Genomic DNA, 26,361 nt, shown 5'->3' with positions numbered 1-26,361 from the left:
GTTCTGGTTAACAGCTGTTTTAATAAATGCTAGTCCCAGAGCTTCTGGGTTCTTGTGATCTTGGAGTTTTTTGGATCTCTTGTGATCTTGGAGTTTTTTCATCTCTAAAATGTATAGATTGTCATGAAGTTTGTTTTTCTTCTTAAATTCTGGGTCTATCTTCAAATAAAATAGACTGAAAAGTAGATACTATATGGTTAAATAAATATAGCACAACTGTTTCTGCAAATTAGCATCACAAGAGATGTCTTCACCTGAGATTCCACTGAGAGACTAATGGAAAGAAAATTAGCTTGGCTTCTTGCCTACTGTGTTTCTCTGGGTGATTTGCCACCCATCTCGGTCAGTTCAGTATTCATTTCCTCACAATCATCTGTTTGGGTTTGTTTCTGTTCTTAAAGACGATGTCTCACTCTGTTGCCCAGGCTGGAGTGCAGTGGCATAATCATGGCTCACTGTAGCCTCGAACTCCTGGGCTCGAGTAATCCTCCTGCCTCAGCCTCCTGAGTAGCTGGGACTACAGGCATGCACCACCACACCTGGCTAATTTTTACTTTATAGAGACAGGATCTCATTTTGTTGCCCAGGCTGGTCACTATCTCCTGGGCTCCAGCTATCCTCCTGCCTCGGCCTCCCGAAGTGCTGGGATTACAGACGCGAGTCACCGTGCCCAGTCTGTCTGTGTTTTAGAAAGAGGAGATAGGGTAGGAAAGCTTAAAAGCAAGAGCATAAAGTCATGAAGATAACCATATAAAATTTAATTCTGTTATTATTCTCCTAAGCCATGGCAAGGAACAGTTCATGGAGTTAGTCTCTGCCAGCTGAAAATCAGACTGGTCCTGTGGAACTGAGAATGAACCAAGTGTAAGACAGTGTAGATTCAGCTCTGTAACTAACAAACCATATGACTTTGGACAATTTGCTTTCTTCATTTTCTTTATTGATACAAGAAACAGGTTGAGGCTGGGCGTGGTGGCTCACGCCTGTAATCCCAGCGCTTTGGGAGGCTGAGGTGGGTGGATCACGAGGTCAAGAGATCGAGACCATCCTGGCTAACACGGTGAAACCCCGTCTCTACTAAAAATTTAAAAATTAGCCTGGCATAGTGACGTTTGCCTGTAGTCCCAGCTACTAGGGAGGCTGAGGCAGGAGAATGGCGTGAACCTGGGAGGTGGAGCTTGCAGTGAGCGGAGATCGTGCTACTGCACTCCAACCTGGGCAATGAAGCGAGACTCCATCTCAAAAAAAAAGAAACAGGTTGAATTAAATTGCCTCCCAATTTTCCTTTCAGATCTAATATTCTGTGGTTCTTCATGGTTTTCTGTAAAACAGAAGAGATGGATTTAAGGTCGAGATCAGGCTAACATACTCTAAAATAAATATAACAGTTGAAAGGTCAAAAGGAAATTTCACAGACTCCTTTAAGCATAATTCTTGTGCTTTCCCCCACTTACCCCAGGACTATGTGGTGAATGTAACAGAAGAATTTCTGGAGTTCATTTCAGATGGAGCACTGGCCATTGAAGTGTGGGGCCACCGGTGTGCTGGAAATGGCACCTCCATCTGGGAGGTTGATTCTCTTCATGCTAAGACAAGAACACTGCATGACAGGTTTGTACTTGGCTGTGAGTTTTAGATACAAGGTCAAGACTAGGACTTGAGCAGTCTCTGAACCTACTCTGGCCTAGGAGGCTGCTCATAAAAAAAAAATAAAATCATTTAATTAAAAAAAAGAATGGCCGGGCACGGTGGCTTACGCCTGTAATCCAGCACTTTGGGAGGCCGAGGCGGGCGGATCATGAGGTCAGGAGTTAGAGACCAGCCTGGCCAACATGGTGAAACCCTGTCTCTACTAAAAATACAAATATTAGCCAGGCGTGGTGGCACGTGCCCATAATCCCAGCTACTCAGGAGGCTGAGGCAGGAGAATCTCTTGAACCTGGTAGGTGGAGGTTTCAGTGAGCCGAGATCGTGCCACTGCTCTCCAGCCTGGGTGACAGAGTAAGACTCCATCTCAAAAAAAAGGAGGAAGGAAGGGAGGGAGGGAGGGAGAGAGGAAGGGAGGAAGGGAGGGAGGGAGGGAGGAAGGGAGGGAGAGAGGGAGGGAAGCCAGCCTTCTCTGATCCTATTTCCTCCTTTGTAAAATGAAAATGATGAAAGAAACTACCAGGCACCAGAGAAATTCAATGGGGAATTGTATGTCCTATCAACAAATGAGACTGGAACAACTACATCTCTGCGTGGAGAAAAATCACCCTTGTTCTTGACTTCACACCATATACAAAAATTAATTTGAGATGAATCATATGTAACCTTAAATATGAAAGCTTAAACTATAACGCTTACAGAAGAACACAGGATTTTGAGATAGTCACATATTCTCAGGCCACAGAAAGTGCTAACCATAGAAGAAAAAAATTGTTTAAGTTGGACTTAATCAAAATTGAAAGCATGTGCTCATCAAAAGACCACTACGAAAATGAATACACAAGCCACAATCTGGGGGAAAACTGGCATTTTCTTGTCAAGTTGATCACTCGCCTCTTTTATGACCCGAGAATCCCACTCATAGGTATTTACCCAAGATAAATGAAAATGTCAGTCCGCAATAGAATTGTACACAATGTTCTTTTTTTTTTTTTTTTTTGAGTTGGAGTCTTACTCTGTCTCCCAGGCTGGAGTGTGCAGTGGTGCGATCTTAGGTCACTGCAGCCTCCACCTCCTGGAGTGAGTCTCCTGCCTCAGCCTCCTGAGTAGCTGGGCTTACAGGTGTGTGCCACCATGCCTGGCTAATTTTTTTTTTTTTTTTTTTTAGTAGAGACAGGGTTTCACCATATTGGCCAGGCTAGCTAGTCTCGAACTCCTGACCTCGGGTGATCCACCCGCCTTGGCCTCCCAAAGTGCTGGAATTACAAGTGTGAGCCACCACACCCGACCTAGATGATGTTCATATCATTGTTATTCATGGTATCCCCAAATTGCAAATAGCCCAAATATCCTTCAGTGAGTGAATGGGGATAAATTGGTATTATTCATAAATAAAGTATTACTCTGCATTAAAAAAGAAAAAAAAACTTTTTATCCATTTGGATGAATCTCAGAAACATTATGCTGAATGAAAGAAGCCAGACGCAAGAATACGTAATGTGCAATTCCATTTATCTGGAGTTCTAGAACAGGCAAAACTAATCTCTGAGTTACACAGTTGCTACGGGAGTGTGGGGATTGAATGGGAACGGGTATGAGCAAACTTTCTGAGTTGATAGGGCGGGTTGCACTCATATATGCATTTCTCAAAACTCATCGAACTCTATACTCAAGATGTGGACATTTCAGTCTACCTCAATAAAATAAATAGAAACAATATGACAGGGTGGTTTTGAGAGTTCAATAAGGAAGTAACTTATACGAGATACATGGCAGAGTGCCTAGCACATAGTAAGTGCTCAGTGAATGGTGGCTTATTACTGTTACTAACAGTGTGGCTGGACAGTGACGCTCTTGCTTGTTGGAATGCGTTTCTGCAGGTGGAATGAAGTAACGCGCAGAATAGAAATGTGGATCTCCATATTAGAATTGAATGAGTTAGGGGAGTATGCTGCCGTGGAACTTCATCAGGCAAAAGATGTCAACACAGGAGGCATCTTTCAACTTAGACAGGTACTGGGTTTGTTTTGGGTTTTTTTTTAATGTTTTCTCCCTGTTCCACTCTTACACATAGTTTCTGGGGATTTTCTAACTTTTTGTATCTTTGTTCTCTAATCCGTTTCCCCTTCTTTATCCCCTTCCTCTTCGTTATCATTCCTGGCACCCATACCTCTGCCCACCCTCTTCAGGGTCATTCCCGTCGAGTGCAAGTCACGGTGAAACCTGTGCAGCATTCAGGGACACTGCCACTTATGGTTGAAGCCATCCTGTCGGTATCCATCGGTTGTGTGACTGCCAGGTCCACCAAACTCCAGAGAGGGCTGGACAGTTACCAGGTAAGACAAGCAGACTTGAAATAGTATTTAACAAAGCTTGGTTAATGCAGAAATAAGGCATTTAATGATCTCCGATGGGGACCTTTTTGCGAATATAACAGAACTCCTTGCCTTAACCGTAGATCTTCCCCCAGTTCACATTTCCATCCGTTGCCTTTTTTCTAGCTTTAAAATCTGTTTGCTTAGTGTCGGTTAATAATGATTTTATTTATAAACACACACATCCTAATGCTATAGTAGTCATTTACTTTAGGCAGATTTTATATCTGGCCCAAAATATGTTGTATCTTTGGCATTACTGCTTGACCTGATCTACCTTTTGGGGGTTTTTTTGTGTTTTTTTTTTTTAAAGATAAGGTTTTGCTTTGTTGCCCAGGTTGGAGTACAGCGGTGTGATCATGGCTTACTGCATCCTTGACCTCCTGGGCTCAAACAGTCCTCCTACCCCAGCTTCCTAAGTAGCTGGGACTACAGGCACACATCACCACGCTCAGCTGATTCTTTTATTTTTTGTAGAGTAGGGTGTGTCATTCTGTTGCCGACGCTGGTCTCAAGTTCCTGGACTCAAGTGATCCTCCTGCCTCAGCCTCCCAAAGTGCAGGGATTGCAGGCATGAGCCACCATGCCTGACTACTTTTATTTATAGTGTAAAATTATTTTCATACATTGTCATAATAAACCAGCTCTTTGAAAGCGTTACTACTTTTGTTAAAATTTGTCCTTATGATAATTTTTGTTCATTAAATCTTGATTTCCTAAACATTATATTCTCATTTTAAAAATAAAAAGATGAAAACCTCTAAGAACTGATCTAAGAATTGATCATATTATCAGTCAGAACTATTCAGTACTCCATGAAAAGAATCTCTAAAATTAGGAACTTGGCCAGGCATGTTTGCTCATGGCTATAATCCCAGCACTTTGGGAGGCAGAGGTGGGAGGATCACTTGAGCTCAGGAGTTCGAGACCAGCCTGACCAACATGGCAAAATGCCGTCCCTACTAAAAATGCAAAAAATTAGCTAGGTGTGGTGGCACATGACTGTTGTCTCAGCTATTCAGGAGGCTGAGACATGAGAATCATTTGAACCTGGGAGGCAGAGGCTGCAAGTGAGCCAAGATCACGCCACTGCACTCCGGCCTGGGTGACAGAGGAAGACTCTGTCTCAAAAAAAATAAATAAAATCAGGAACTTGTCCCCCAGTAGCCTAAAAAAAATGTGTGCTTCACTGAGTCCCCAGTTTACTACCAGATATGAATTAGGAACTGGGAAGAATCACTGTTAAATCTGCCTCCCTCACCACCGTATGGGTTTGGGAGTACTATCCCTATCGTGCCAAGGCGAAAACATTTCTCCTCTGTGGAGTCTTTGAGTCTAAGTCCAGCCAATCTTGAGGATGTTTTCCCTTCTATCTCGGTTTCCTTTTGGCTTCATGGCTTTTAGGCAAAGACTTTTCTGAAAGCTAAAAGTCAGTGCACAGACTATTGGACTTCAAGGCAGTAATAGCTTTGTCAGACGCTGCCTTCCCTCTTCAAGCATCAAAATTCCCTCTAGCTTGGAACATCTGTCCACACGTCATTCAGAGTATGAGTGTGGATGCAAGGACATGGCTGCTGTGGTTTGGCAGTCTTCTCCACCAGACTTTTCCTTGTGTGTGTGCAGTCTGTGGAGCAGGAAATGGGATTGTAGGTATTCTCATAGCAGTTCAGTCCTTCACTTAGCCATCAGCTTCTACGTGGCTGCACAGTTGAAAGAGAACACTAGACTTGGAGTCAGGAGACCTGGGTTCTTAAGTCTAGTTGAGCTTGACTAAATGGTTATCTTGGCTGTATAATTTAAACTTTGAGTTCTCTTTTTCTCCAAAATGATGAGGTAGACTTAATAATCCTGAGGTCCTTATCCACATAATCCTGAGGTCCTTGTGGCTTAATAAATCTCTGATGCTCAATAAAACATTGACTTTGTTTGCTTCAAACCGTGACCTGCAATATATGGATGATTAACTAACTAAATGTTCTCATTTGAGGAACATTCCAAAGATCAACTATTTGCTTCTTTTTTTTTTTTTTTTTTTTGAGTCTCACTCTGTCGCCCAGACTGGAGTACAATGGTGCAATCTCAGATCATAATAACCTCTGCCTCCTAGGTTCAAGCGATTCTCCTGCCTCAACCTCCAGAGTAGCTGGGATTACAGGCGCCTGCCAATGCGCCTGGCTAATTTTTGTATTGTTAGTAGAGATGGTGGTTTCACCACGTTGGCCAGGCTGGTCTTGAACTCCTGACCTTGCAGTCCTTCTACTTCGACCTCCCAAAGTGCTAGGATTACAGGCGTGAGCCACTGCACCTGGTGTTTTTTTTTTTGGAGACGGAGTTTCTCTCTGTCACCCAGGCTGGAGTGCAGTGGCACGATCTCAGCTCACTGCAAGCTCCATCTCCCTGGTTCAAGCGATTCTCCTGCTTCAGCCTCCCGAGTACCTGGTATTACAGGCACGAACCACCACGCCCAGCTAATTTTTGTATTTTTAGTAGAGACGGAGTTTCACCGTGTTGGCCAGGCTGGTCTCGAACTCCTTACCTCAAATGATCCGCCTGCCTGGTCCTCCCAAAGTGCTGGTATTACACGTGTGAGCCACCACGCCCAGCAACTGTTTGCATTTTTTTAAAAACAGCTCTACGTCTGAGTTAAAACTGATTTTTGTCAAATTATAAACTTTAAAATATTAGCCTTTCCCCAGTGCTGTATGCTCTTTAAGAGCATAGTGCTCTTGGCCAGGCGCAGCGGCTCACGCCTGTAATCCCAGCACTTTGGGAGGCCGAAGCAGGCGAATCACCAGGTCAGGAGATCGAGACCATCCTGGCTAACATAGTGAAACCCCGTCTCTACTAAAAATACAAAAAGTTAGCCGGGCGTGGTGGTGGGCACCTGTAGTCCCAGCTACTCGGGGGGCCGTGACCTGCAGTATATGGATCATCAGCTAAGTAAATGTTCTCATTTGAGGAACATTCCAAAGATCAACTATTTGCTTCTTTTTTTTTTTTTTGTGAGTCTCACTCTGTCACCCAGGCTGGGGTCCAGGAGAATGGCATGAACCCGGGAGGTGGAGCTTGCAGTGAGCCGAGATCACGCCACTGCTCTCCAACCTGGGCGACAGAGCGAAACTCCATCTCAAAAAATAAATAAATAAACAAAAATAAAAATAAATTTAAAGAAAAAAGAGCATAGTGTTCTTAAAATTTGAACTGTAACTATTTCAAAGGCTTTTTTTTTCTTTGCTGCCATGTTCCAGGTTATGTCTGTTAAGTGTTTTTGTTGTTGACACAGTGCTTTAGAATTATTCTGATGCAAAAAAAAAAACCAAAACAATTATTCTGATGCAGTAGCTGAAACCAATGCAGAATATGCTGATTTTGCAACAATTTTACATCATGAATGCTTAGGCCAGTTTTCAGTTAATAGAACTACCTCCGTGGTTTAAAATTATGATAAATTAGGCCGGGCATGGTGGCTCACGCCTGTAATCCCAGTACTTTGGGAGGCTGAGGCGGGCAGATCACGAGGTCAGGAGATCGAGACCATACAGGCGAACACGGTGAAACCCCGTCTCTACTAAAAATACAAAAAAATTAGCCGGGTGTGGTGGCGGGCGCCTGTAGTCCCAGCTTCTCGGGAGGCTGAGGCAGGAGAATGGCGTGAACCCGGGAGGCGACGGAGCTTGCAGTGAGCAGAGATCACGCCACTGCACTCCAGCCTGGGAGACAGAACGAGACTCTGTCTCAAAAAAAAAAGAAAAAAAAAAATTATGATAAATTAGAGCTATTTGTTCTTTTATGTTAATAGGAAGCATTAGTTCAAGATAAATTGCTTCGAGATTAGGATTGCATTTAATGAGTTAGTCACATAACTGATAATGATGGTTACCAAAATAAAAAAAAAAGCAGTTCATTTTGAAGTATATATGAAAATAATTTTGACTATATTCTTAAAGCACTTTTGTAATCATAAATCTAAAGGGATTCTAGATTCTTGTTCCTAAGGAAACTTTTTTCAACCAAGACCCTTTTGTTTTCAACATGATTACTTTGTTTTGCCAAATGTTTTTGCCAAAATTTTTGCTTTATTTAGTTATTTTACAATGTTTCCCTGTGTTTGGGACAGTTGTGATTCTTTCAAGTGATTGTTATGGTCAGTAGAAAGTACTGACCGATCCTTATATTCCAAATAGTATGCTGTTGCTTTTATTTCAACAGTGTAGTACAGACCCTTGTATGTATCTAGCCTGAGGTTGCCCCAGCTTTCCCCTGGGATGATTGCATCAGGGAAGACGGCTGAGGTTGGAGACCTCAGACCTGGCTTACAGTTCTGACCTGCCATTATCTGTGTGATCGTAAGGTTAAATCATTTCATCCTTTAAGGCTTAGTTGCCTCATTGCTCAAACTGAGATTGGGCAAGAGAATCTTCCTTGTAGTTTTGCCATTCTGTCTTCCTAAGCCTATCTCAAATCTCAGTCAAATAGTCTACCCCAAAATACGTATCAGCTGTCTATATGACAGTGGTGTAAGGCCTGGCCCAGTTATGTTGGTTCCTATCCCCAGCTAAGAGATTTCTTATTTTATTTAATTTTTTGTTTGTTTTTTGGAGACAAGGTCTTGCTCTGCTGCCCAGGCTGAGGTGGAGTGGTATAACCAGAGCTCACTGCAGCCTCCATCTCCTCCGCTCAAGTGATTGTCCCGCTTTAGTCTCCCAAGTAGCTGGGACTACAGGTGCACACTATCAAATCCAGCTAATTTAAAAAAATTTTTTGTACAGATGGGGTCTTGCTATGTTGCTCAGGCGGGTCTCGAACTTCTAGCTTCAAGAGATCCTCCTGCCTCAGCCTTCCAGAATGTTGGGATTACAGGCATGAGCCCAGCCAAATTTTTATGTTTCAATGATTCTTCATGTGAAAAATTCTTTATAGACAAGTGAATTAAATCTAGTATACCTTTTTTGAGATTCAATTTAGTGTTTTATTATGCTTATGTATGTGAGCTGTCCATTTTAATGTGTGTTAAGCTTAAATAATAATTTTCCCTGTATGCTGTTTAAAAAACAAAATGCTTGTCCTTTGTGTTTATTTTTTCCTACCAGAGAGATGATGAGGATGGTGATGATATGGATAGTTATCAGGTATTACTACTGCTGTCAATCCTGTGGCATGGGGCACAGCTACTGCTAATTGCCAGCATTCGCAAAGCAGAGGCCAGGGAGGAGGAAGGAGGGTCCTAGAGCAAGAATATGCAGTTTTTCACTTGCTTTTGATTTGCTTCCTATGTATTCAAACACAATACTATTTCTGTAGATTGCCCTGTCAGTTCAAAATGTGTAACCAAATACTGCCTTTTTGCTATGCCATCTCGAGTTACTGTCTTATTGCTAAGCAATATCATTATCACTGTATTAAAACGGATGATCTGGAAACTGATTTGAGTAATAATAAAACTCCAGTCTCCTGCAAATTAATTAATTAATTAAAAAATGGATGATCTTAAAATATTGTAGTTATCCATCCATAATCTTTTAGATAGACTCTTACTTTTCCTATGCTAAAGTGCATTCTGCTCCTTACATCCAAGAGCTAATATTGTTGTAATATGCCATTTTACTTTACAAGACTTTCGCGGAATAGGAAAATTGGAGACATTTTATGCACATAATTGTGTTTTGTTTAGCCAGCTTTCTTCTCTCATTTGGGTCAGACTTAGTTCTCCATAACCTATAGAATTTAAATCTCAGCTTTTTCTGGTTGGAAATCTAGAAAAAATATATAGATGTGCAAATTGAGATTATACCTAGTCAGCACTGACTGGCCTAATATCATGGAGTGTGGGGTTATGTATAAATTGTCAAAGCAGCAAACCAAGATGAAGCTATCTGGGTTTGGTGCCCAGTCTTTGTACGGATTCTCCACACACATCGTCAAATGATGTTTTCCCAGTGTGCCTTCCTACATGTAAAATGTGGGTACGGCTAAATGTAAATGTAAAATGTGTAGTGGCTGGGCGCAGTGGCTTACGCCTGTAATCCCAGCACTTTGGGAGGCCAAGGCAGGCAGATCACAAGGTCAGGAGTTCGAGACCAGCCTGGCCAACATGGTGAAACCCCATCTCTAGTAAAAATACAAAAATTAGCTGGGTGTGGTGGCGCACGCCTGTAATCCCAGCTACTCGGGAGGCTGAGGCAGGAGAATTGCTTAAACCTGGGAGGCAGAGGTTGCAGTGAGCCGAGATTGTGCCACTGCACTCCAGCCTGGGCAACAAGAGCGAAACTCTGTCTTAGGGGGAAAAAAATGTGGGTACACTGTTGGTAAAGTTTCAGAGGTAAAGGTATCTATTCTTAATATAACGTCTTAAGTGTTACACTAGAATTAGGCAAGTCAAAGAGCATTTTTAATAGAATTGATGGATTTTCTTTCCCTACTCATAATTCCACTAAGAAGAACCTTTAAGGGAAATATCAGTATCCCCTTGAATCTCAGCAATGCCATTGACTAACGTCCTGCGGCTGTTTGTGCGCTTCCTGGCAGGTTTTTCACAGTGCAGTCCAATGACTGCCTAGGGGATTTCTTAAAGCATGGCTGACTGCATGTTGGGGTTTGCATGGGAGATTTTTGGTTAGCCTCATGGTGGTGGTTGGAAGTAAAATGTTTGTGGCAAGTTTGAAAAGTTCTCTGCTGACCTACTCTTTACATTTCAGAAAATCTGTGTTATCAGACCCCTGAACTATGAGCTATGAAAATGCCTGTCATTTTCCATTCCATTTGTTATTACTTGGTTTGGGCTGTGTTCATGCTGTCCTTCTGTTTGGGATCACAAATCCTGCAATGAATAGCTACGATTTAAATATACATACACCCATTGTAAAAAAAAATTCTGACAGCTGGTATAGTTTGAGCTTGTCTTACTTTTAAGTATAATTATGCTTTTGGAGATCCAGGGGCTCTGATTTCTGGGTAACAGCATCCTTGATCAACATGCAATGTTACTGAGGCCTCTCTGCTTTCTTGCATATTAATCACACAGCAGTGTTCAATAGCTTTTCCTAATGAAAAATTTCCTAGTCAATTTAAACATCTTTGTAAAAAAGAAAGAAAGAAGTCGTTGTCTGTACAGCCTACAGGAAAGTATTTTCCCTCCCTGATGTTAGGAAGAAGACTTAAATTGCGTAAGGGAGAGGTGGTCAGATGCACTCATTAAACGACGAGAATACTTGGATGAACAGATAAAAAAAGTCAGCAATAAAACAGGTATGTGAGATCAAACTCTCTTTTGGGGAGGAGCTTTTTCACTTTTACACAATGGCAGTGGGTTGTTTTCTTCCCCTAACTGGACAGTAGTATCTTATTTTTGTTGTTTTCATTGTTGTTTTAAGACAGGGTCTCACTCTGTCACCCAAGCTGGAGTGCAGTGGAAGGATCATATCTCACTGCAGCCTCTAACTCCTGACCTCAAGAGATCCTCCTGCCTCAGCCTCCTGACTAGCTGAGACTACAGGCACAAGCTGCCACACCCGGCTAATTTTTAAATGTTTTGTAGATGGGGGTCTCCCTTTGTTGCCCAGACTGGTCTCAAACTCCTGGACTCAAGTGATCCTCCTACTTCAGCCTCCCAAACTGCTAGAATTGCAGGTGTTAGCCACTGCACCCAGCCTGTTTAGTTTTGTGAACTTGTAACAGTTATAGACATTAGTCAATCATATTATACATTGTTGGTTTAAGAAGCCTCCAAATTTGAAAATAATACGTTTTCATAAAACTCTGAGTTATCTCATAAAACTGTGACATTAAATGTCAAATTCAAATTTCATTTTGATGAACACAATGTGATAAATACCACTATGTCAATACAAAGTACTTTAGGCACCAGGACCTAGGACATACAGCAACTGAATGAGGAGGTCAGCACCTATCCACTATTGGGCCATTGCCATGCACTCCACTGGTTCGGGGTGGCCCCTGCAGCTCCATTCGCTGCCACCCAGCTCCAAGGGTGCAGCTTGCTTATGCTAGCAGTAACCACTTGGATTCTGTAGTAGAAATATGCACTTAAAATCCTTAGTCTGTCATCCAGATATCATGGTCCACTCACGTGGTTGGTTCTGCAGCAAAGAACACATACATCATGCATGTTAATCCATTTCATGTAGAAGCTAGCAGAAAGTCTCCCTCAGGAAAACACCTTGGCTTGACATGTGGTGTTGCCTTGTGTATGTGCTCAGGCTGCTCATGAAAACTCACTTTGACTGTACCCAGGGAGCCCCAGAGTTGAATTATGAATAAGAGGATTTTACAGAGTAAGGAATATGGTGGGTTTTTATTTATTTATTTATTTATTATTTATTTATTTATTGAGACAGAGTCTCGCTCTGTCGCCCAGGCTAGAGTGCAGTGGCACGACCTTGGCTCACTGCAACCTCCTCCTCCTGGGTTCGAGTGATTCTCCTGTCTCAGCCTCCTGAGTAGCTGGGACTACAGGTGCCCACCACCACACCCGGCTAATTTTTGTATTTTTAGTGGAGACAGGGTTTTACCATATCAGTCAGGCTGGTTTCGAACTCCTGACCTCAGGAGATCTGCCCACCTCGGCTACCCAAAGTACTGGGGTTACAGCCATGAGCCACTGTGCCCAGCCTATGGTGTTTTTTAATCCTCTGTCTTTGTAACATCATGTATAGTTCTGTAAAGCAGTGTCACATCCATATTTCATTTTATCCTTCTAGCAAGTACATGAAGTAGACATAACTTCTTTTATCCCTGTTTGACAGGTTAGGGAGACTCATCTATTGGATAACTTCCCCAAATTACAGAACCAGCAAAATAACCTAAGTCTCGTAATTGCTTTTCCAATGCTCTTTCTGCTATTTCTGGCTTATGGCTCCTTAAATTGATGTCGCAGCCCCTTTCAGCTCCCTATACATGCTCTTGCTTGAACTTCAAAGACTCAAATCCATTTTAGGGACATAGTGGATGTTTAAGCCACTTATAGATAGCACTGAATGAAATCTGTTTATTGTTTTTGTTTGCTTGTTTTTTGAGACAGGGTCTCTTGTCTGTTTTCCAGGCTTTAGTACAGTGATGTGATGATAGCTCACTGTAGCCTTGAACTCCCAGGCTCAAGTGATCTTCCCACCTCAGCTGCCCGAGTATCTGGGACTATAGGCGTGCGTGCCACCACCCTGCCCAACTATTGTGTTTTGTTTTGTTTTTTTTTTTTTTGGTAGAGATAGGGTCTCACTATGTTGCCCAGGCCAAAATCTGTTCCTTGTAAATTGAGAAGTCATACTTTCTCTCTTGTTGGCATTGATCCCCTCATCTTTTTCTGCAGAGAAAACAGAGGACGATGTGGAGCGGGAAGCCCAGCTTGTGGAGCAGTGGGTAGGGCTGACTGAGGAAAGGAACGCTGTACTGGTGCCAGCCCCAGGCAGTGGGATCCCTGGGGCACCTGCCGACTGGTAAGGCTGCCCTCCCTTCTGTGCAGACCGAGGGAGATGAGATGGTACAGGTCGCCTGTGGCAAGAGCCATGCAAGAGACTTTCCAGGATTGTCACAGAAAATGCCAACCAGCTGAACTGCTTAGGGAATGTCCACTCATCTCTAGTGCTTCCATCCCTTTTTCCCTTCCCCACTGAAGCCAACTTTCTCCCACAGGAAGCCAGAGAGCATTGATTACCTGGCCAGGAATCACATATCACACTCTCTATTCCTCTGCATAAGCAACTTGGGCATTGTTCCCTGATCTCCAGAAACTCTTTTATCTTGGCTGGAAAGTATTTGAAGAGGGCAGAAAATACATTAATGGAGCTATCTTTTTGGTAGTGCTGTGAGAGTTAGAGATAATGTATATAAAATACCTTATATATGATAATATTATCTTGTATATTATAATGTGTATAAAATACTTTTCATACCTGTTCGTTAAATCCTAGCTGATGCTGCTTATTCTCATTCTCATTTTTATTATTATATATCCAGGGCATTTAAGAGAAATCAGATTCCTTTTGAACACAGAATGTACATGCCCAGATAGTCTTTTTTGAACAGGCATAGAAACATTAGTGACAATACCCGCATCTCTAATGATAAACGGAAATGTAATCAATTTCGTGGTCTGTTTTCTGAAACTAGAAACTCTGAATCTGCAGGCACATAATTTATAACCTGATGTTTCTCCCTGCAGTTCCTGCTGTTGTGCTGGAATCCTGTAGGTCTCTTGCAGTAATTCTGCCAGCCACTTCTTTTGGACAGTCTGCTCACCCCAATCTTGTTCTGGCCCTCAAAACCTTCTCTAGATAGTTCTTCTCCCTACTTCAGTCTCTCCGGTGTAGTGTTTTGAAACTTCAGATCATCTTGAGTGTTTGTAAGATGTAGGCCTGGGTGTCATCCCTAGTTATTTTGATTCAGAAGAGAAAGGAAGGACCTGCGACTCTTCTTTTTTTATTTTTTTAAGTAAGAATTTCCTTTTTTTTTTTGAGACGGAGTCTCACTCTGTCGCTGAGATCTCCACTCACTGCAAGCTCCGCCTCCCGGGTTCTCGCCATTCTCCTGCCTCAGCCTCCCAAGTAGCTGGGACTACAGGCGCCTGCCACTGTGCTCGGCTGATTTTTGTATTTTTAGTAGAGATGGGGTTTCACCGTGTTAGGCAGGATGGTCTCAATCTCCTGACCTCGTGATCCGCCCATCTCGTCCTCCCAAAGTGCTGGGATTACAGGCGTGAGCCACCGCGCCCAGCCAGGAATTTGCATTTCTAAAGGGACTCTTCACTCTAAGAGGCCTCTGAGGCGGTTCTATTGCAGCTGGGCAAGTTGGGGTTTTTTGTTTGTTTTTTATTTTTTTGAGGCAGGGTCTGTTTCCCAGGCTGGAGTACAGTGGCACGATCTCAGTGCACTGCAACCTCCATCTCCCAGGTTCAAGCTATCCTCCCACCTCCCAAGTAGCTGGGACCACAGGCTTGTACCACCACACCCAGCTAGCGTTTTTTGTTGTTTTTTTTTTATAGAGACAAGGTCTCCCTGTGTTGCCCGGACTGGTCTTGAACTCCTGTCCTCAAACCATCCTCCTGCCTTGGCCTCCCAAAGTGCTGGGATTACAGGCATGAGCCACTGCGCCCATCCCTGGTCCAGTTTTTGATAAAACACTGCTTGGTCTCTTCTGCACACAACCCTAACTCCTTTCACACATCTTTCATTCTGTCCTCCTTTCAGCTTTTGTTTACTTCTTCTAGGCTCTGATCCTGTCCCGTTACCACCCTCATAACATCCCCCTTCCCTTTCCCTCTCACGGGAATTATTTTTAGAAAGGCTTAAAATAATCTTTGTTTCAATTAATTACGTGTAACTCATATAACTGGAAGTTCTTTTATGTAAGTCATATAATTCCCATGATTTATGTCTACAGGGAAGTCAAGAAATATGAAAGTATTTCATTAGTGGAAACTACATCTCCACCATGGTTCTCTTTGCTTCCACGGCTCTGCGGTGTTTTATCAGCTAACAAGATGTAAAATACATATTTTGTTATGATTAAATGTTGTTATTAAATTTAGGATCCCACCTGCTGGAATGGAAACCCACATACCAGTTCTTTTCCTCGATTTGAATGGTAAGTAGACACTTAAAGTCACAGGGATTATTGTATTTAATTAAGGTTTGTAATCTATTCAGACTCACCTTATTTTGATCCTTAAATCACTCTTCTAATCATTCGTGTGCCAAATTAGGTGACATTTTTGTTCTAATTAAATGTATGTAAGCATGATTATGTGGATAATTAAAAAGAGCATGTAGGGTGATGGAGAACTGCATACAAGAGCTTTAACACAGTTGCTCTGAAACAGTGGACATAGAAATTACCCTGGAAAGTAATCACCCCCCAGGATTCTGAGTCTTTAGGCTTGGCAAGGGCCTATTAATCTGCATTTCTGACTTGGGCTCTTAACTCTCCTCAAACAGTTGTTTTTTTTTTTTTTTTTTTGAGATGGAGTCTCGCTCTGTGGCCCAGGCTGGAGTGCAGTGGCCGGATCTCAGCTCACTACAAGCTCCGTCTCCCGGGTTTACGCCATTCTCCTGCCTCAGCCTCCGGAGTAGCTGGGACTACAGGCGCCCGCCACCTCGCCCGGCTAGTTTTTTTGTATTTTTTAGTAGAGACGGGGTTTCACCGTGTTAGCCAGGATGGTCTCGATCTCCTGACCTCGTGATCCGCCCGTCTCGGCCTCCCAAAGTGCTGGGATTACAGGCTTGAGCCACCGCGCCCGGCCTCCTCAAACAGTTTTGATGGCAGAAATGATCACACTATAACTCTGCCTTCAGGGTTGTCCTTCATACTGCAATTAGATGGAACCTGGGCAAGTCTAGAACAATGGTTTCCAATGTGCTTTAGCAGAACAGTCCTTTTCTAGACGAAATATTAACTGGAACCCCATGTGTAGAAAACAACAGCAGAGCTGCTGAGTTTGCGGTGGGCAGGCTCCTGGTAGATCCTTTGGCAGGGCCCTAGGACTCCTCAAAACACAGCCTGAAAACCTCTGTTCTAGAAGGAAGCCCAATAATCGATGGAAGATACAGGGAGGGTGGCTTTGGCTCTTCATGTGAAGAATTTTTTCTTTTTAAAGCCTAGATGTTGAATGTATGCCTCATAAGATAGTGAGTTCTCTGTCATGGGAGGTATATAAACAAAGACTAGTTGGCCATTTACAGAGATTTGTGAAGGGTGAACCCCATATTGGATAGGACGTTGGAAGAAGATAATCTTCATATTTCTCCCAAGTGCTCAGAACTTTGATTTAAATAGGTAATTTAACTGCTAAAATCTCTAATTTATAGTAAGTTATTAAGTAGGATAACAAACCTAACAGTTTACAGGAGGAATTGACATCAGAAAGCAGCAAAATTCTAAGATTTGTTTTGTTTAGGTTTTTTTGAGACAGAGTCTCACTCTGTCACCCAGGCTGGAGTGCAGTGGCATGATCTCAGCTCACTGCAACCTCCGCCTCCCGTATTCAAGCAATTTTCTGCTTCAGCCTCCCAAGTAGCTGGGATTACAGGCACCCACGACCACGCCTAGCCAATTTTTGTATTTTTAATAGAGACGGGGTTTCACCATCTTGGCCAGGCTTGTCTTACACTCCTGACCTTGTGATCCACCCACCTTGGCCTCTCAAAGTTCTGGGATTACAGGCATGAGCCACTGCGCCCAGCCTCCAAGGTGTGTTTAATGAATACATTTATACCCAGGACAACAATAGAATATAGTCATTCCATCTTATAGGAGACTCACAAGGCAACTTTTTGGCTCCTATTGTATTTTTAAAGAATAAAAGCAGCCAGGCGCGTTGGCTTATGCCTGTAATCCCAGCACTTTGGGAGGCTGAGACGGATGGATCACGAGTTCAAGAGATGGAGACCATCCTGGCCAACGTGGTGAAACCCCATCTCTACTAAAAATACAAAAATTAGCTGGGCGTGGTGGTGCACACCTGTAGTCCCAGCTACTCAGGAAGTTGAGGCAGGAGAATCGCTTGAACTTGGGAGGCGGAGGTTGCAGTGAGCCGAGATTGCGCCACTGCACTCCAGCCTGGGCGACAGAGTGAGACTCTGTCTCAAAATAAAAAAGAATAAGAGCTGTGGGGCACGGTGAGCTCGTGCCTGTAATCCCAGGGCTTTGGGAGGCCAAGGCAGGAGGACTGCTTGAGTCCAGGAGTCGGAGACCAGCCTGGGCAACAAAGCTGGACTCGATCCCTACAAAAAATTTTGCAGAGTAGCCAGGCATAGTGGTGTGTACCTGCAGTACTAGCTACTCAGGAGGCTGAGGCGGGAGGATCTCTTGAGCCCAGAATTTCAAGGCTGCAGTGAGCTATGATCAGGCCATGCACTCAAGCATCAGCAACAGAGCAAGACCTTGTCTCAAAAAAAAAGCCAAGTACAGTGGCTCACAACTGTAATCCCAGCACGTCAGGAAGCCAAGGCAGGAAGATGCATTGAGCCTAGGAGTTCAAGACCAGACTGGACAACATAGTAAGACCTCATCTCTATTAAGCATAGTAATTTTTAAAAAAGAAAAAAAGCTGTTGTGAGTCTTGGAGTCTCTATTTCAGCTGCAGGATAAGGAATGAAAGAAAAAGTAAAGATGTGTTATGTGTAAACATCAACTGTAGGCCGGGCGCAGTGGCTCATGCCTATAATCCCAGCACTTTGGGAGGGTGAGGCGGGCGGATCATGAGGTCAGGAGATCGAGACCATCCTGGCTAACATGGTGAAACCTTGTCTCTATTAAAAAAATACAAAAAAAAAAAAATTAGCCGTTCATGGTAGTGGGCACCTGTAGTCCCAGCTACTCGGGAGGCTGAGGCAAGAGAATGGTGTGAACCCGGGAGGTAAAGCTTGCAGTGAGCTGAGATCATACCACCGCACTCCAGCCTGGGCGACACAGCAAGACTCTGTCTCAAAAACAAAACAAAACAAAAAAAACATCAACTGTAAAAAGCATATATTTAAATTTTTGGTGTTTGCTGAAAAACTGACTTTCCGCTACTGTTTTTTCTGTGCCCCTGATGTGGTTAGCGGATGACCTCAGTGCCAATGAGCAGCTTGTCGGCCCACATGCATCCGGCGTGAACTCCATTCTGCCCAAGGAGCATGGCAGCCAGTTTTTCTACCTGCCCATCATAAAGCACAGTGATGATGAGGTAATTAACCTCCATGTTTCTCTTAAAAGGCTTCAGATTAGCACACAAGCCTGTGGGCCTGCTTTCCCACTCAACTGCTATAGTTTGCTTTGGGGAGAAAGACTGGGGCCTTTAAAAAACAGGATGTTTGTGTTGCTGTTTAAAAAGGTGAGGAAAGAAATCTATTTGATCACAGTGATTTGAATTTATTTTCTTTCTCTTGTATGTCCTGTAAAACTGCTACAGCTGACCAGTGTCTTGTTTCCGTCTCCTCATCATTCTCTCACTCCTAGGTTTCAGCCACAGCCTCTTGGGATTCCTCGGTGCATGATTCTGTTCACTTGAATAGGGTCACACCACAGAATGAAAGGATTTACCTAATTGTGAAAACCACAGTTCAACTCAGCCACCCTGCTGCTATGGAGTTAGTATTACGAAAACGGATTGCAGCCAATATTTACAACAAACAGGTAATAACAGGGCCTGATTCTGCCATTCTGGCTCTGAGCTCAAAGTTTTTTCCCCCTAGCTATCACAAAGCAGTGTTTTTTGGTGCTAATGTAGGGGATGTGCAAAACATGACCATCCTGGCCGAGTTAGAGTCTGATTCTCATTTATCCAAGATAGTGGGCATTAGGATAGCAGAGGTCAACGTCATCCAGTAAGGGCATTTTCACCTTGACTGATTGGAAAGGTATAATCCTACCACGCAGTGGAGCTGTGATATTTCACTGTTTGAAAAGTAGAAAAACTGAGGCTGAGAGATTAAGTGCCAGGTCCAGGCACGTGAGTGACAAAACCAGGACAAAAGGCAGACTCTAAACAAATCCCTATCCCACTGCTTTGACGGATGCCATCTCAGAGGTGCTGTCAGTGAAACTGATCCTCTCCAGTGTTGTTCTAGCCATCTCAGGAACGACTGATTAAACCCTGGAGAGATCACAGGAAGGCAGCAGAGGGGAGAGAGAAGCAACCACAGAAATCCTGAACATGCTACAGATTCTGTAGTCGAATTCCCAACTGACAGCTGGACATTAGTGTCCCTTGGGGTTGGAGATGGGGATTCTTAGCTTCAGTTTTTTTCTGTTATGCTGAGTATTGTGCATATCAAAAACATATTAACTAGTAATGCTTTTACAATTTGTAAAATACGAAATAACTTACATTTGTCACATAGCTTAATCCAGCTTTTTTTTTTTTCTACCAGAGTTTCACGCAGAGTTTGAAGAGGAGAATATCCCTGAAAAATATTTTTTATTCCTGTGGTGTAACCTATGAAATAGTATCCAACATACCAAAGGTAAAATATATGCTGCTTTAGGCCGGGTGCGGTGGCTCATGCCTGTAATCCCAGCACTTTGAGAGGCCGAGGCGGGTGGATCACCTGAGGTCGGGAGTTCAAAACCAGCCTGACCAACATGGAGAAACCCTGTCTCTACTAAACATACAAAATTAGCCAGGCATGGTGGCACATGCCTGTAATCCCAGCTACTCAGGAAGGCTGAGACAGGAGAATCGCTTGAACTTGGGAGGCAGAGGTTGTGGTGAGCTGAGATCGCGCCTTTGCACTTTAGTCTGGGCAACAAGAGCGAAACTCTGTCTCAAAAAAAATTACATATATATAATATATATATAATTTAAAGTAGTGTGTATATATATACTACTTTAAAAAATATCAATATCTAAATAATGGAGAATGTGTTCATTCTCCAGACTTCTAAAACATTTTCTCACCACGCTTTGGATGAAAACATTGTTCACATCAAAGTATTGTCATTTCCTTCCTGTCCTTTTAGGCAACTGAGGAGATAGAAGACCGGGAAACGCTGGCTCTCCTGGCAGCAAGGAGTGAAAACGAAGGCACGTCAGATGGGGAGACGTACATTGAGAAGTACACTCGAGGCGTGCTGCAGGTGGAAAACATTCTGAGTCTTGAACGGCTCCGGCAGGCAAGTAACTGAGTATCTGGGCCGAGAATGAAATCACCAGCCTTCACCCCCAGTGGACAGATACGAATTTACTTACCAAACACCTCACTAAATCTGTCAGAGAAGGAGCACTTGAGCCATCTCTATTGAAAGGACTCTGGCAAAATAGTAACCAAAATAAAAATAGTGACTAACTTTTATTGAATACTCCCTACTTGCCAAGCACTGAGCCCCGAGCAATTTAGATACATTATTTCATTTAATCTTCAAGGTAACCCCCTGAGGTAAGTACTGTTGAAATCCCCATTTTCAAATGACAGAATTGAGGCTGACAGAAGTTGGCTAGCTCACCCATGGCTACACAGCTAGGAAGTGGTACAAAGTCAGATGTAAAGCCAAATAGCTTGACTCCAAAGGGTATGTGCTTAACCACAGACTGTTACTATCTCCCTGATTCTTAGACCTGAGTTAACTTTTGAGGTGACAATAGGACATTCAAGAGAAAATAATCAACTAAGTAAGGGAACTATAAGACAAGATACGTCATTTCATAGGAGCAGTAGTTGACATTATGGAGGGTGGGTGTTGATTAATACGAGGAATGTAATTGGCATCTGTCAGAAAAATCTTCCCTTAGTGGAAATTCCACCTGAATTGCTGCATGAGCAAAATACAAACAGCATCACACTTCATTGTCATTTTGCAAATTAGATATATAGTTAGAGGTACCTCTTCTACATTTCTCCGTCCACCTGTATAAAAATTTCACAACATAAATATCTTTCATTCTGCTGTCTTCCTGGTTTTATTTACTTGTTTGTTTATTTTTGAGACAGAATCTTGCTCTGTCGCACAGGCTGGAGTGCAGCGGCGCAATCTCAGCTCACTGCAACCTCTGCCTCCCAGGTTCAAGCAATTGTAGTGCCTCAGCCTTCCAGAGAGATGGGACCACAGGCACCCACCACCACGCCCAGCTAATTTTTGTATTTTTTAGTAGAGACAGGGTTTTACCATGTTGGCCAGCTGGTCTCGAACTCCTGTCTGTGATCCACCTGCCTCAGTGATCCACCTGCCTCAGCCTCCCAACGTGCTGGAATTACAGACATGAACCACCACACCCTGCAGTTTTATTTATCTTAAAAAAATGTTTTTGAGGCCAGGCGCTATAGCTCACGCCTGTAATCTCAGCACTTTGGGAGGCTGAGGCAGGTGGATCACGAGGTCAGGAGTTTGAGACCAGCTTAACCAACATGGTGAAACCCCGTCTCTACTAAAAATACAAAAATTAGCCGGGCGTGGTGGCGTGCACCTGTAATCCCTACTCAGGAGGTTGAGGCAGGAGAATTGCTTGAATCTGGGAGGCAGAGGTTGCAGTGAGCCAAGACTACGCCACTGCACTCTAGCCTGAGCAACAGAGCGAGACTCTATCTCAAAAAAAAAAGTTTTTGATAAATTGCTAAGCAAGTAATAATAAATGGGTAAAATAATATTTCAGTTTTATAAATGTGTGTGTATGTAGAACTGATGTAGTCTATATTTAAATCTATAAATAAACATGTTACTTTTATAATTAGAATAAAGCATAAAGTAATGACCGGGTGCGGTGGCTCACGCCTGTAATACTAACACTTTGGGAGGCCGATGCAGGCAGATTGCCTGAGCTCAGGAGTTCGAGACCAGCCTGGGCAACACAGTGAAACCTCGTCTCTACTAAAATACCAAAAAGAAAAAAATTAGCCGAATGTGGTGGTGTGCGCCTGTAGTCCCAGCTACTCGGGAGGCTGAGGCAGGACAATTGCTCCAACCTGGGAGGCGGAGGTTTCAGTGAGCTGAGACTGCGTCACTGCACTCCAGCCTGGGCAACAGAGTGAGACTCCATCTCTGGAAGAAAAAAAAAAAATGTTATTTTCAAATTATTTGTTTACAGGCCGTCACAGTCAAAGAAGCACTTTCCACCAAAGCCCGGCACATTCGGAGGAGCCTCAGTACACCAAATGTTCATAATGTAAGTGCATCCTGCCAAGGATCTGCTCCTATGTGACATATCTCAGGCTCTGGGGTGGGGGAAGGTGGGGTTCAGACAGTGGCAATAGAGCTTATGGCCCGAAGTGTAGCCTGCTTCTCTGTACCAGGGACACACACCAGGGATTACAGTTGTCTAAGACTGAGCCATTTGTTTAATCTTGTGAATTCCTGTTCAGCAAGTTATCTCCTTGAAAGAAGTTCCTTAAGATATAAATTGAGTTTAGTTGGTTAGAGATGGTGGAGTCAGCTATGAATCCTGGCAGCTGAGTCCCTGGATGCTGGCTGCGCCAGGGTCAGTTGCATGTAGGCACTTGTAGGCACTCTTGGAGTGCCTAGTTGTTCCTTTGACCATTTTGATTATTTTTCTCAACCAGTTCATCTAGAAAATCCAACTGACAGAAACTATAGCAGGGGGGACACTGTCACAGAGACAGATTAGTGCATGGACCACTTCAAAGCAGCCGCTTCCCAGAAGCAGGTCTTTCCAAGGAAAACCACAGGCTTATTTGCCTTCCTCTTCTCCAGAATTGCCAGAAAGTTATTTAAAACATGATGACCACTTACAAAAATTGTCCTCCAGTGGGCTACAGAGCAAATCCCAGTAATCTTTATCACACAGATTACTTCTTCTGACCACAATGCGTTTATTAGAAATAGATAAGAGAGACTCATGTAGTTGTAAATTGAAAAACGCTTTTCATGAACTCATCTCTCAAAGAAGAAATTATGATGGAAATTAGGATGTATTTACAACTAAATGAGAATAAAAATGGTACATAGATCAATGTTTGTGAGATGCAGTTAAAGTGGTACTTAGTTAGACATTATTAGCCCTAAATTCCCTATAATTCTGTATAAAGCAGAATACTAGACAGTAGAAAAAAAATGAGAGAATGGGGGCTACTATTAGGAAATTTATAGCTCTTATATTTAAAAAATAGAGTAAAAAAGAATTAGGTAAACATCTAGCTTAAAAAATAAAGAAGACCAGGTGCGGTGGCTCACGCTTGTAATCCCAGCACTTCAGGAGGCTGAGATGGGCAGATCACCTGAGGTCGGGAGTTCAAGACCAGCCTGACCAACATGGAGAAACCCCATCCCTACTAAAAATACAAAATTAGCCGGGCATGGTGGCACCTGCCTGTAATTCCAGCTACTCAGGAGGCTGAGGCAGGAGAATCACTTGAACCTGGGAGGCGGAGGTTGCGGTGAACCGAGATTGCGTCATTGCACTCCAGCCTGGGTAACAAGAGCGAAACTCTGTCTCAAAAAAAAAATAAAGAAAAACTGCTTATGAAGTAATCTAAAAAAACAAGATTTTTTCAACCTCAATCTGATCAAGACTTTAGATTTCTTTGGGAAGCCAAGGTGAGAGGATTGCTTGAGGCCAGGAATTTGAGACCAGCCTGGGCAACACAGCAAGACCTCATAACCTAATGTTATGCCAATAAATATAAAAAATTAAATAAAGTAGAATGTCCTGTAAAAACTGAATCAAGAATAAATAGAAAACCTGAATACAGCTGTCACCAAAAACAAGGACTATACTAAAATAGTGACTATGACTATGCTCATTGATAAGAATTCCCAGTATCAAAAAATTGGCGTGTCCTTAAGCTAATCATTCTCAACAGAATTTTTTGTAAGATTTGATAAGCTGATTCTAAAACCTGTATGGAAAATCAGTCAAAATATACTCATACTTTATGTACAACCCCAAGATTTCATCCCTTAGATATATACTCTAGAGATTCTCATAAATATAGGTTGTATTTAGAACTAAATGATACTAAAAATAGTACACATATCAATACTTGTCTAGACTATTGAATAAGACTGTATATAGTAAGATACCACTTATGTGAAGTATAAAATATGCAAAATAATATTAACTATTGGTTATGAGTATATACACATACAATTATATAAAACTTGTATGGGAAAAATAAACCCCAAATTGAGAGTAGTCACTACTCCTGGAGAGGGAAGAAAGAGAGGGAAAGAATGAAGACTACAGGCTTCAACTGTGACATTCTTTTTCTTTATATAAAAAAAATACATATTAAATATATAAACCACATTGCTAAAAGCATTCTTCTCTTATAGGTCTCTTCCAGCCGACCAGACCTTTCTGGCTTTGATGAAGATGATAAGGTATGCACCTATGGGCATGGCTGGGTTTTCAGCAGAATCTCAGTCTGGAAAGTTGTGGGATCTTGGTGTGTTTAAAATCTCTGGGCCTTACGTGGTTGATCCTGTCATTTTAAAAAAGAAACAAGAAAGAAAAAGAAAAATCTCTGGGCTTCCCATCTTAATTGTAAGCAAATAACTCTCTCCACAACTCCATTTCCAGGTTCAAATACTTGATGTGTGGCCGGGCGCGGTGGCTCAAGCCTGTAATCCCAGCACTTTGGGAGGCCGAGACGGGCAGATCACGAGATCAGGAGATCGAGACCATCCTGCCTAACACGGTGAAACCCCGTCTCTACTAAAAAAACTACAAAAAACTAGCCGGGTGAGGTGGCGGCGCCTGTAGTCCCAGCTACTCGGGAGGCTGAGGCAGGAGAATGGCGTGAAGCCGGGAGGCAGAGCTTGCAGTGAGCTGAGATCCGGCCACAGCACTCCAGCCTGGGTGACAGAGCGAGACTCCATCTCAAAAAAAAAAAAAAAAAAAAATACTTGATGTGATAATTGCTGTGCACTTTTTTTTTTCTTTTTTTTGAGGCAGAGTTCGCTCTTGTTGCCTAGGCTGGAGTGCAGTGGCACGATTTTGGCTCACTGTAACCTCCACCTCCCTGGTTCAAGTGGTTCTCCTGCCTCAGCCTCCCAAGTAGCTGGGATTATAGTGGTTTGCCACCACACCTGGCTAATTTTGTGTTTTTAGTAGAGACGGGGTTTTGCCATGTTGGCCAGGCTGGTCTCGAACTTCTGACCTCAGGTGATTGATGTGCCTTGGCCTCCCAAAGTGTTGGGATTACAGGCGTGAGCCACCATGCCCAGCTAATTGCTGTGCACTTTCAGTATTACATTGTTACTTACCATGATAGGTTACATACCAGGACAATGCCACACATAATTGAATAAATATCTGTGTGTTTATGGATTTAACTCTAAATGATTGGAGAAGGTGTTACATCCACCATAGCATAATCAAAATTATTTCAAATGGGTAAAACGAGATTTACAATTAAGGACAGATTGCAACATTATCTTATTCAACAAATATTTCTTGAATGCATATTATATATGAGTTACTGTGCCAGAGACTAGATCCAAAAGGTATAAGCACAGATTTATGTCCTTAAGAAGTTTAAAATCTAGTCCTCAGAGGCAATCAACTTCTGAGAAGTTGAAATAAGATTAGGTAAGCTCGTATGATATGCCAGAGTTTTCTCTGTTTTGTATATCAATACCTTATGCCTATTTGAAACGTCTAAATCTCAAATATAGGTAGAGTAACCACACTGCCAAATTTGCCTTGGACAGTCCCAGCTGTGCCTGCTACCTAGGCAGAATTACTAATGGAACAGTTGTCCTCTGAGAGTGTTTCAATTTGGTCATTGAATTACCAAGTCACTCTGGATATATGCCACATTGCTCAAAGTGACTACCTTTGGGGAGGAAGGAAGATGAATGGAACCAAAGATTACACTACATTTGTAATAATTTTCTTAAACCTTTGAGCAAATATAATAAAATGTTAACATTTATTCACTCTGGGTATACCTTG

At 42.7% G+C, this 26,361-nt stretch overlaps 1 protein-coding gene across 11 annotated transcripts in view; it reads left to right on the top strand.

The window, feature by feature from the left end:
* Positions 1–26,361, top strand: part of KIF13A (kinesin family member 13A) — a 238,007-nt gene that overhangs the window by 196,429 nt on the left and 15,217 nt on the right. For 6 of the 11 annotated variants that reach the window (XM_033216326.1, XM_033216331.1, XM_033216325.1 and 3 more), the window contains 13 exons: positions 1,460–1,611; positions 3,528–3,660; positions 3,837–3,983; positions 9,113–9,151; positions 11,168–11,267; positions 13,345–13,471; positions 15,562–15,617; positions 18,575–18,699; positions 18,972–19,148; positions 19,886–19,978; positions 20,475–20,627; positions 22,534–22,611; positions 24,738–24,785. In XM_033216326.1, coding sequence (XP_033072217.1) covers positions 1,460–1,611; positions 3,528–3,660; positions 3,837–3,983; positions 9,113–9,151; positions 11,168–11,267; positions 13,345–13,471; positions 15,562–15,617; positions 18,575–18,699; positions 18,972–19,148; positions 19,886–19,978; positions 20,475–20,627; positions 22,534–22,611; positions 24,738–24,785 — 1,428 coding nt within the window. The remainder of the gene's footprint in view (positions 1–1,459; positions 1,612–3,527; positions 3,661–3,836; positions 3,984–9,112; positions 9,152–11,167; positions 11,268–13,344; positions 13,472–15,561; positions 15,618–18,574; positions 18,700–18,971; positions 19,149–19,885; positions 19,979–20,474; positions 20,628–22,533; positions 22,612–24,737; positions 24,786–26,361) is intronic. The other 5 variants (XM_033216337.1, XM_033216327.1, XM_033216332.1 and 2 more) reach the window with 1 other exon arrangement.

The sequence above is a fragment of the Trachypithecus francoisi genome, unplaced genomic scaffold (assembly GCF_009764315.1).
Source record: "Trachypithecus francoisi isolate TF-2019V2 unplaced genomic scaffold, Tfra_2.0 Lachesis_group10, whole genome shotgun sequence".
Classification (NCBI taxonomy): Eukaryota; Metazoa; Chordata; class Mammalia; order Primates; family Cercopithecidae; genus Trachypithecus; species Trachypithecus francoisi.
This window is presented reverse-complemented; position numbering and strand designations above follow the sequence as displayed.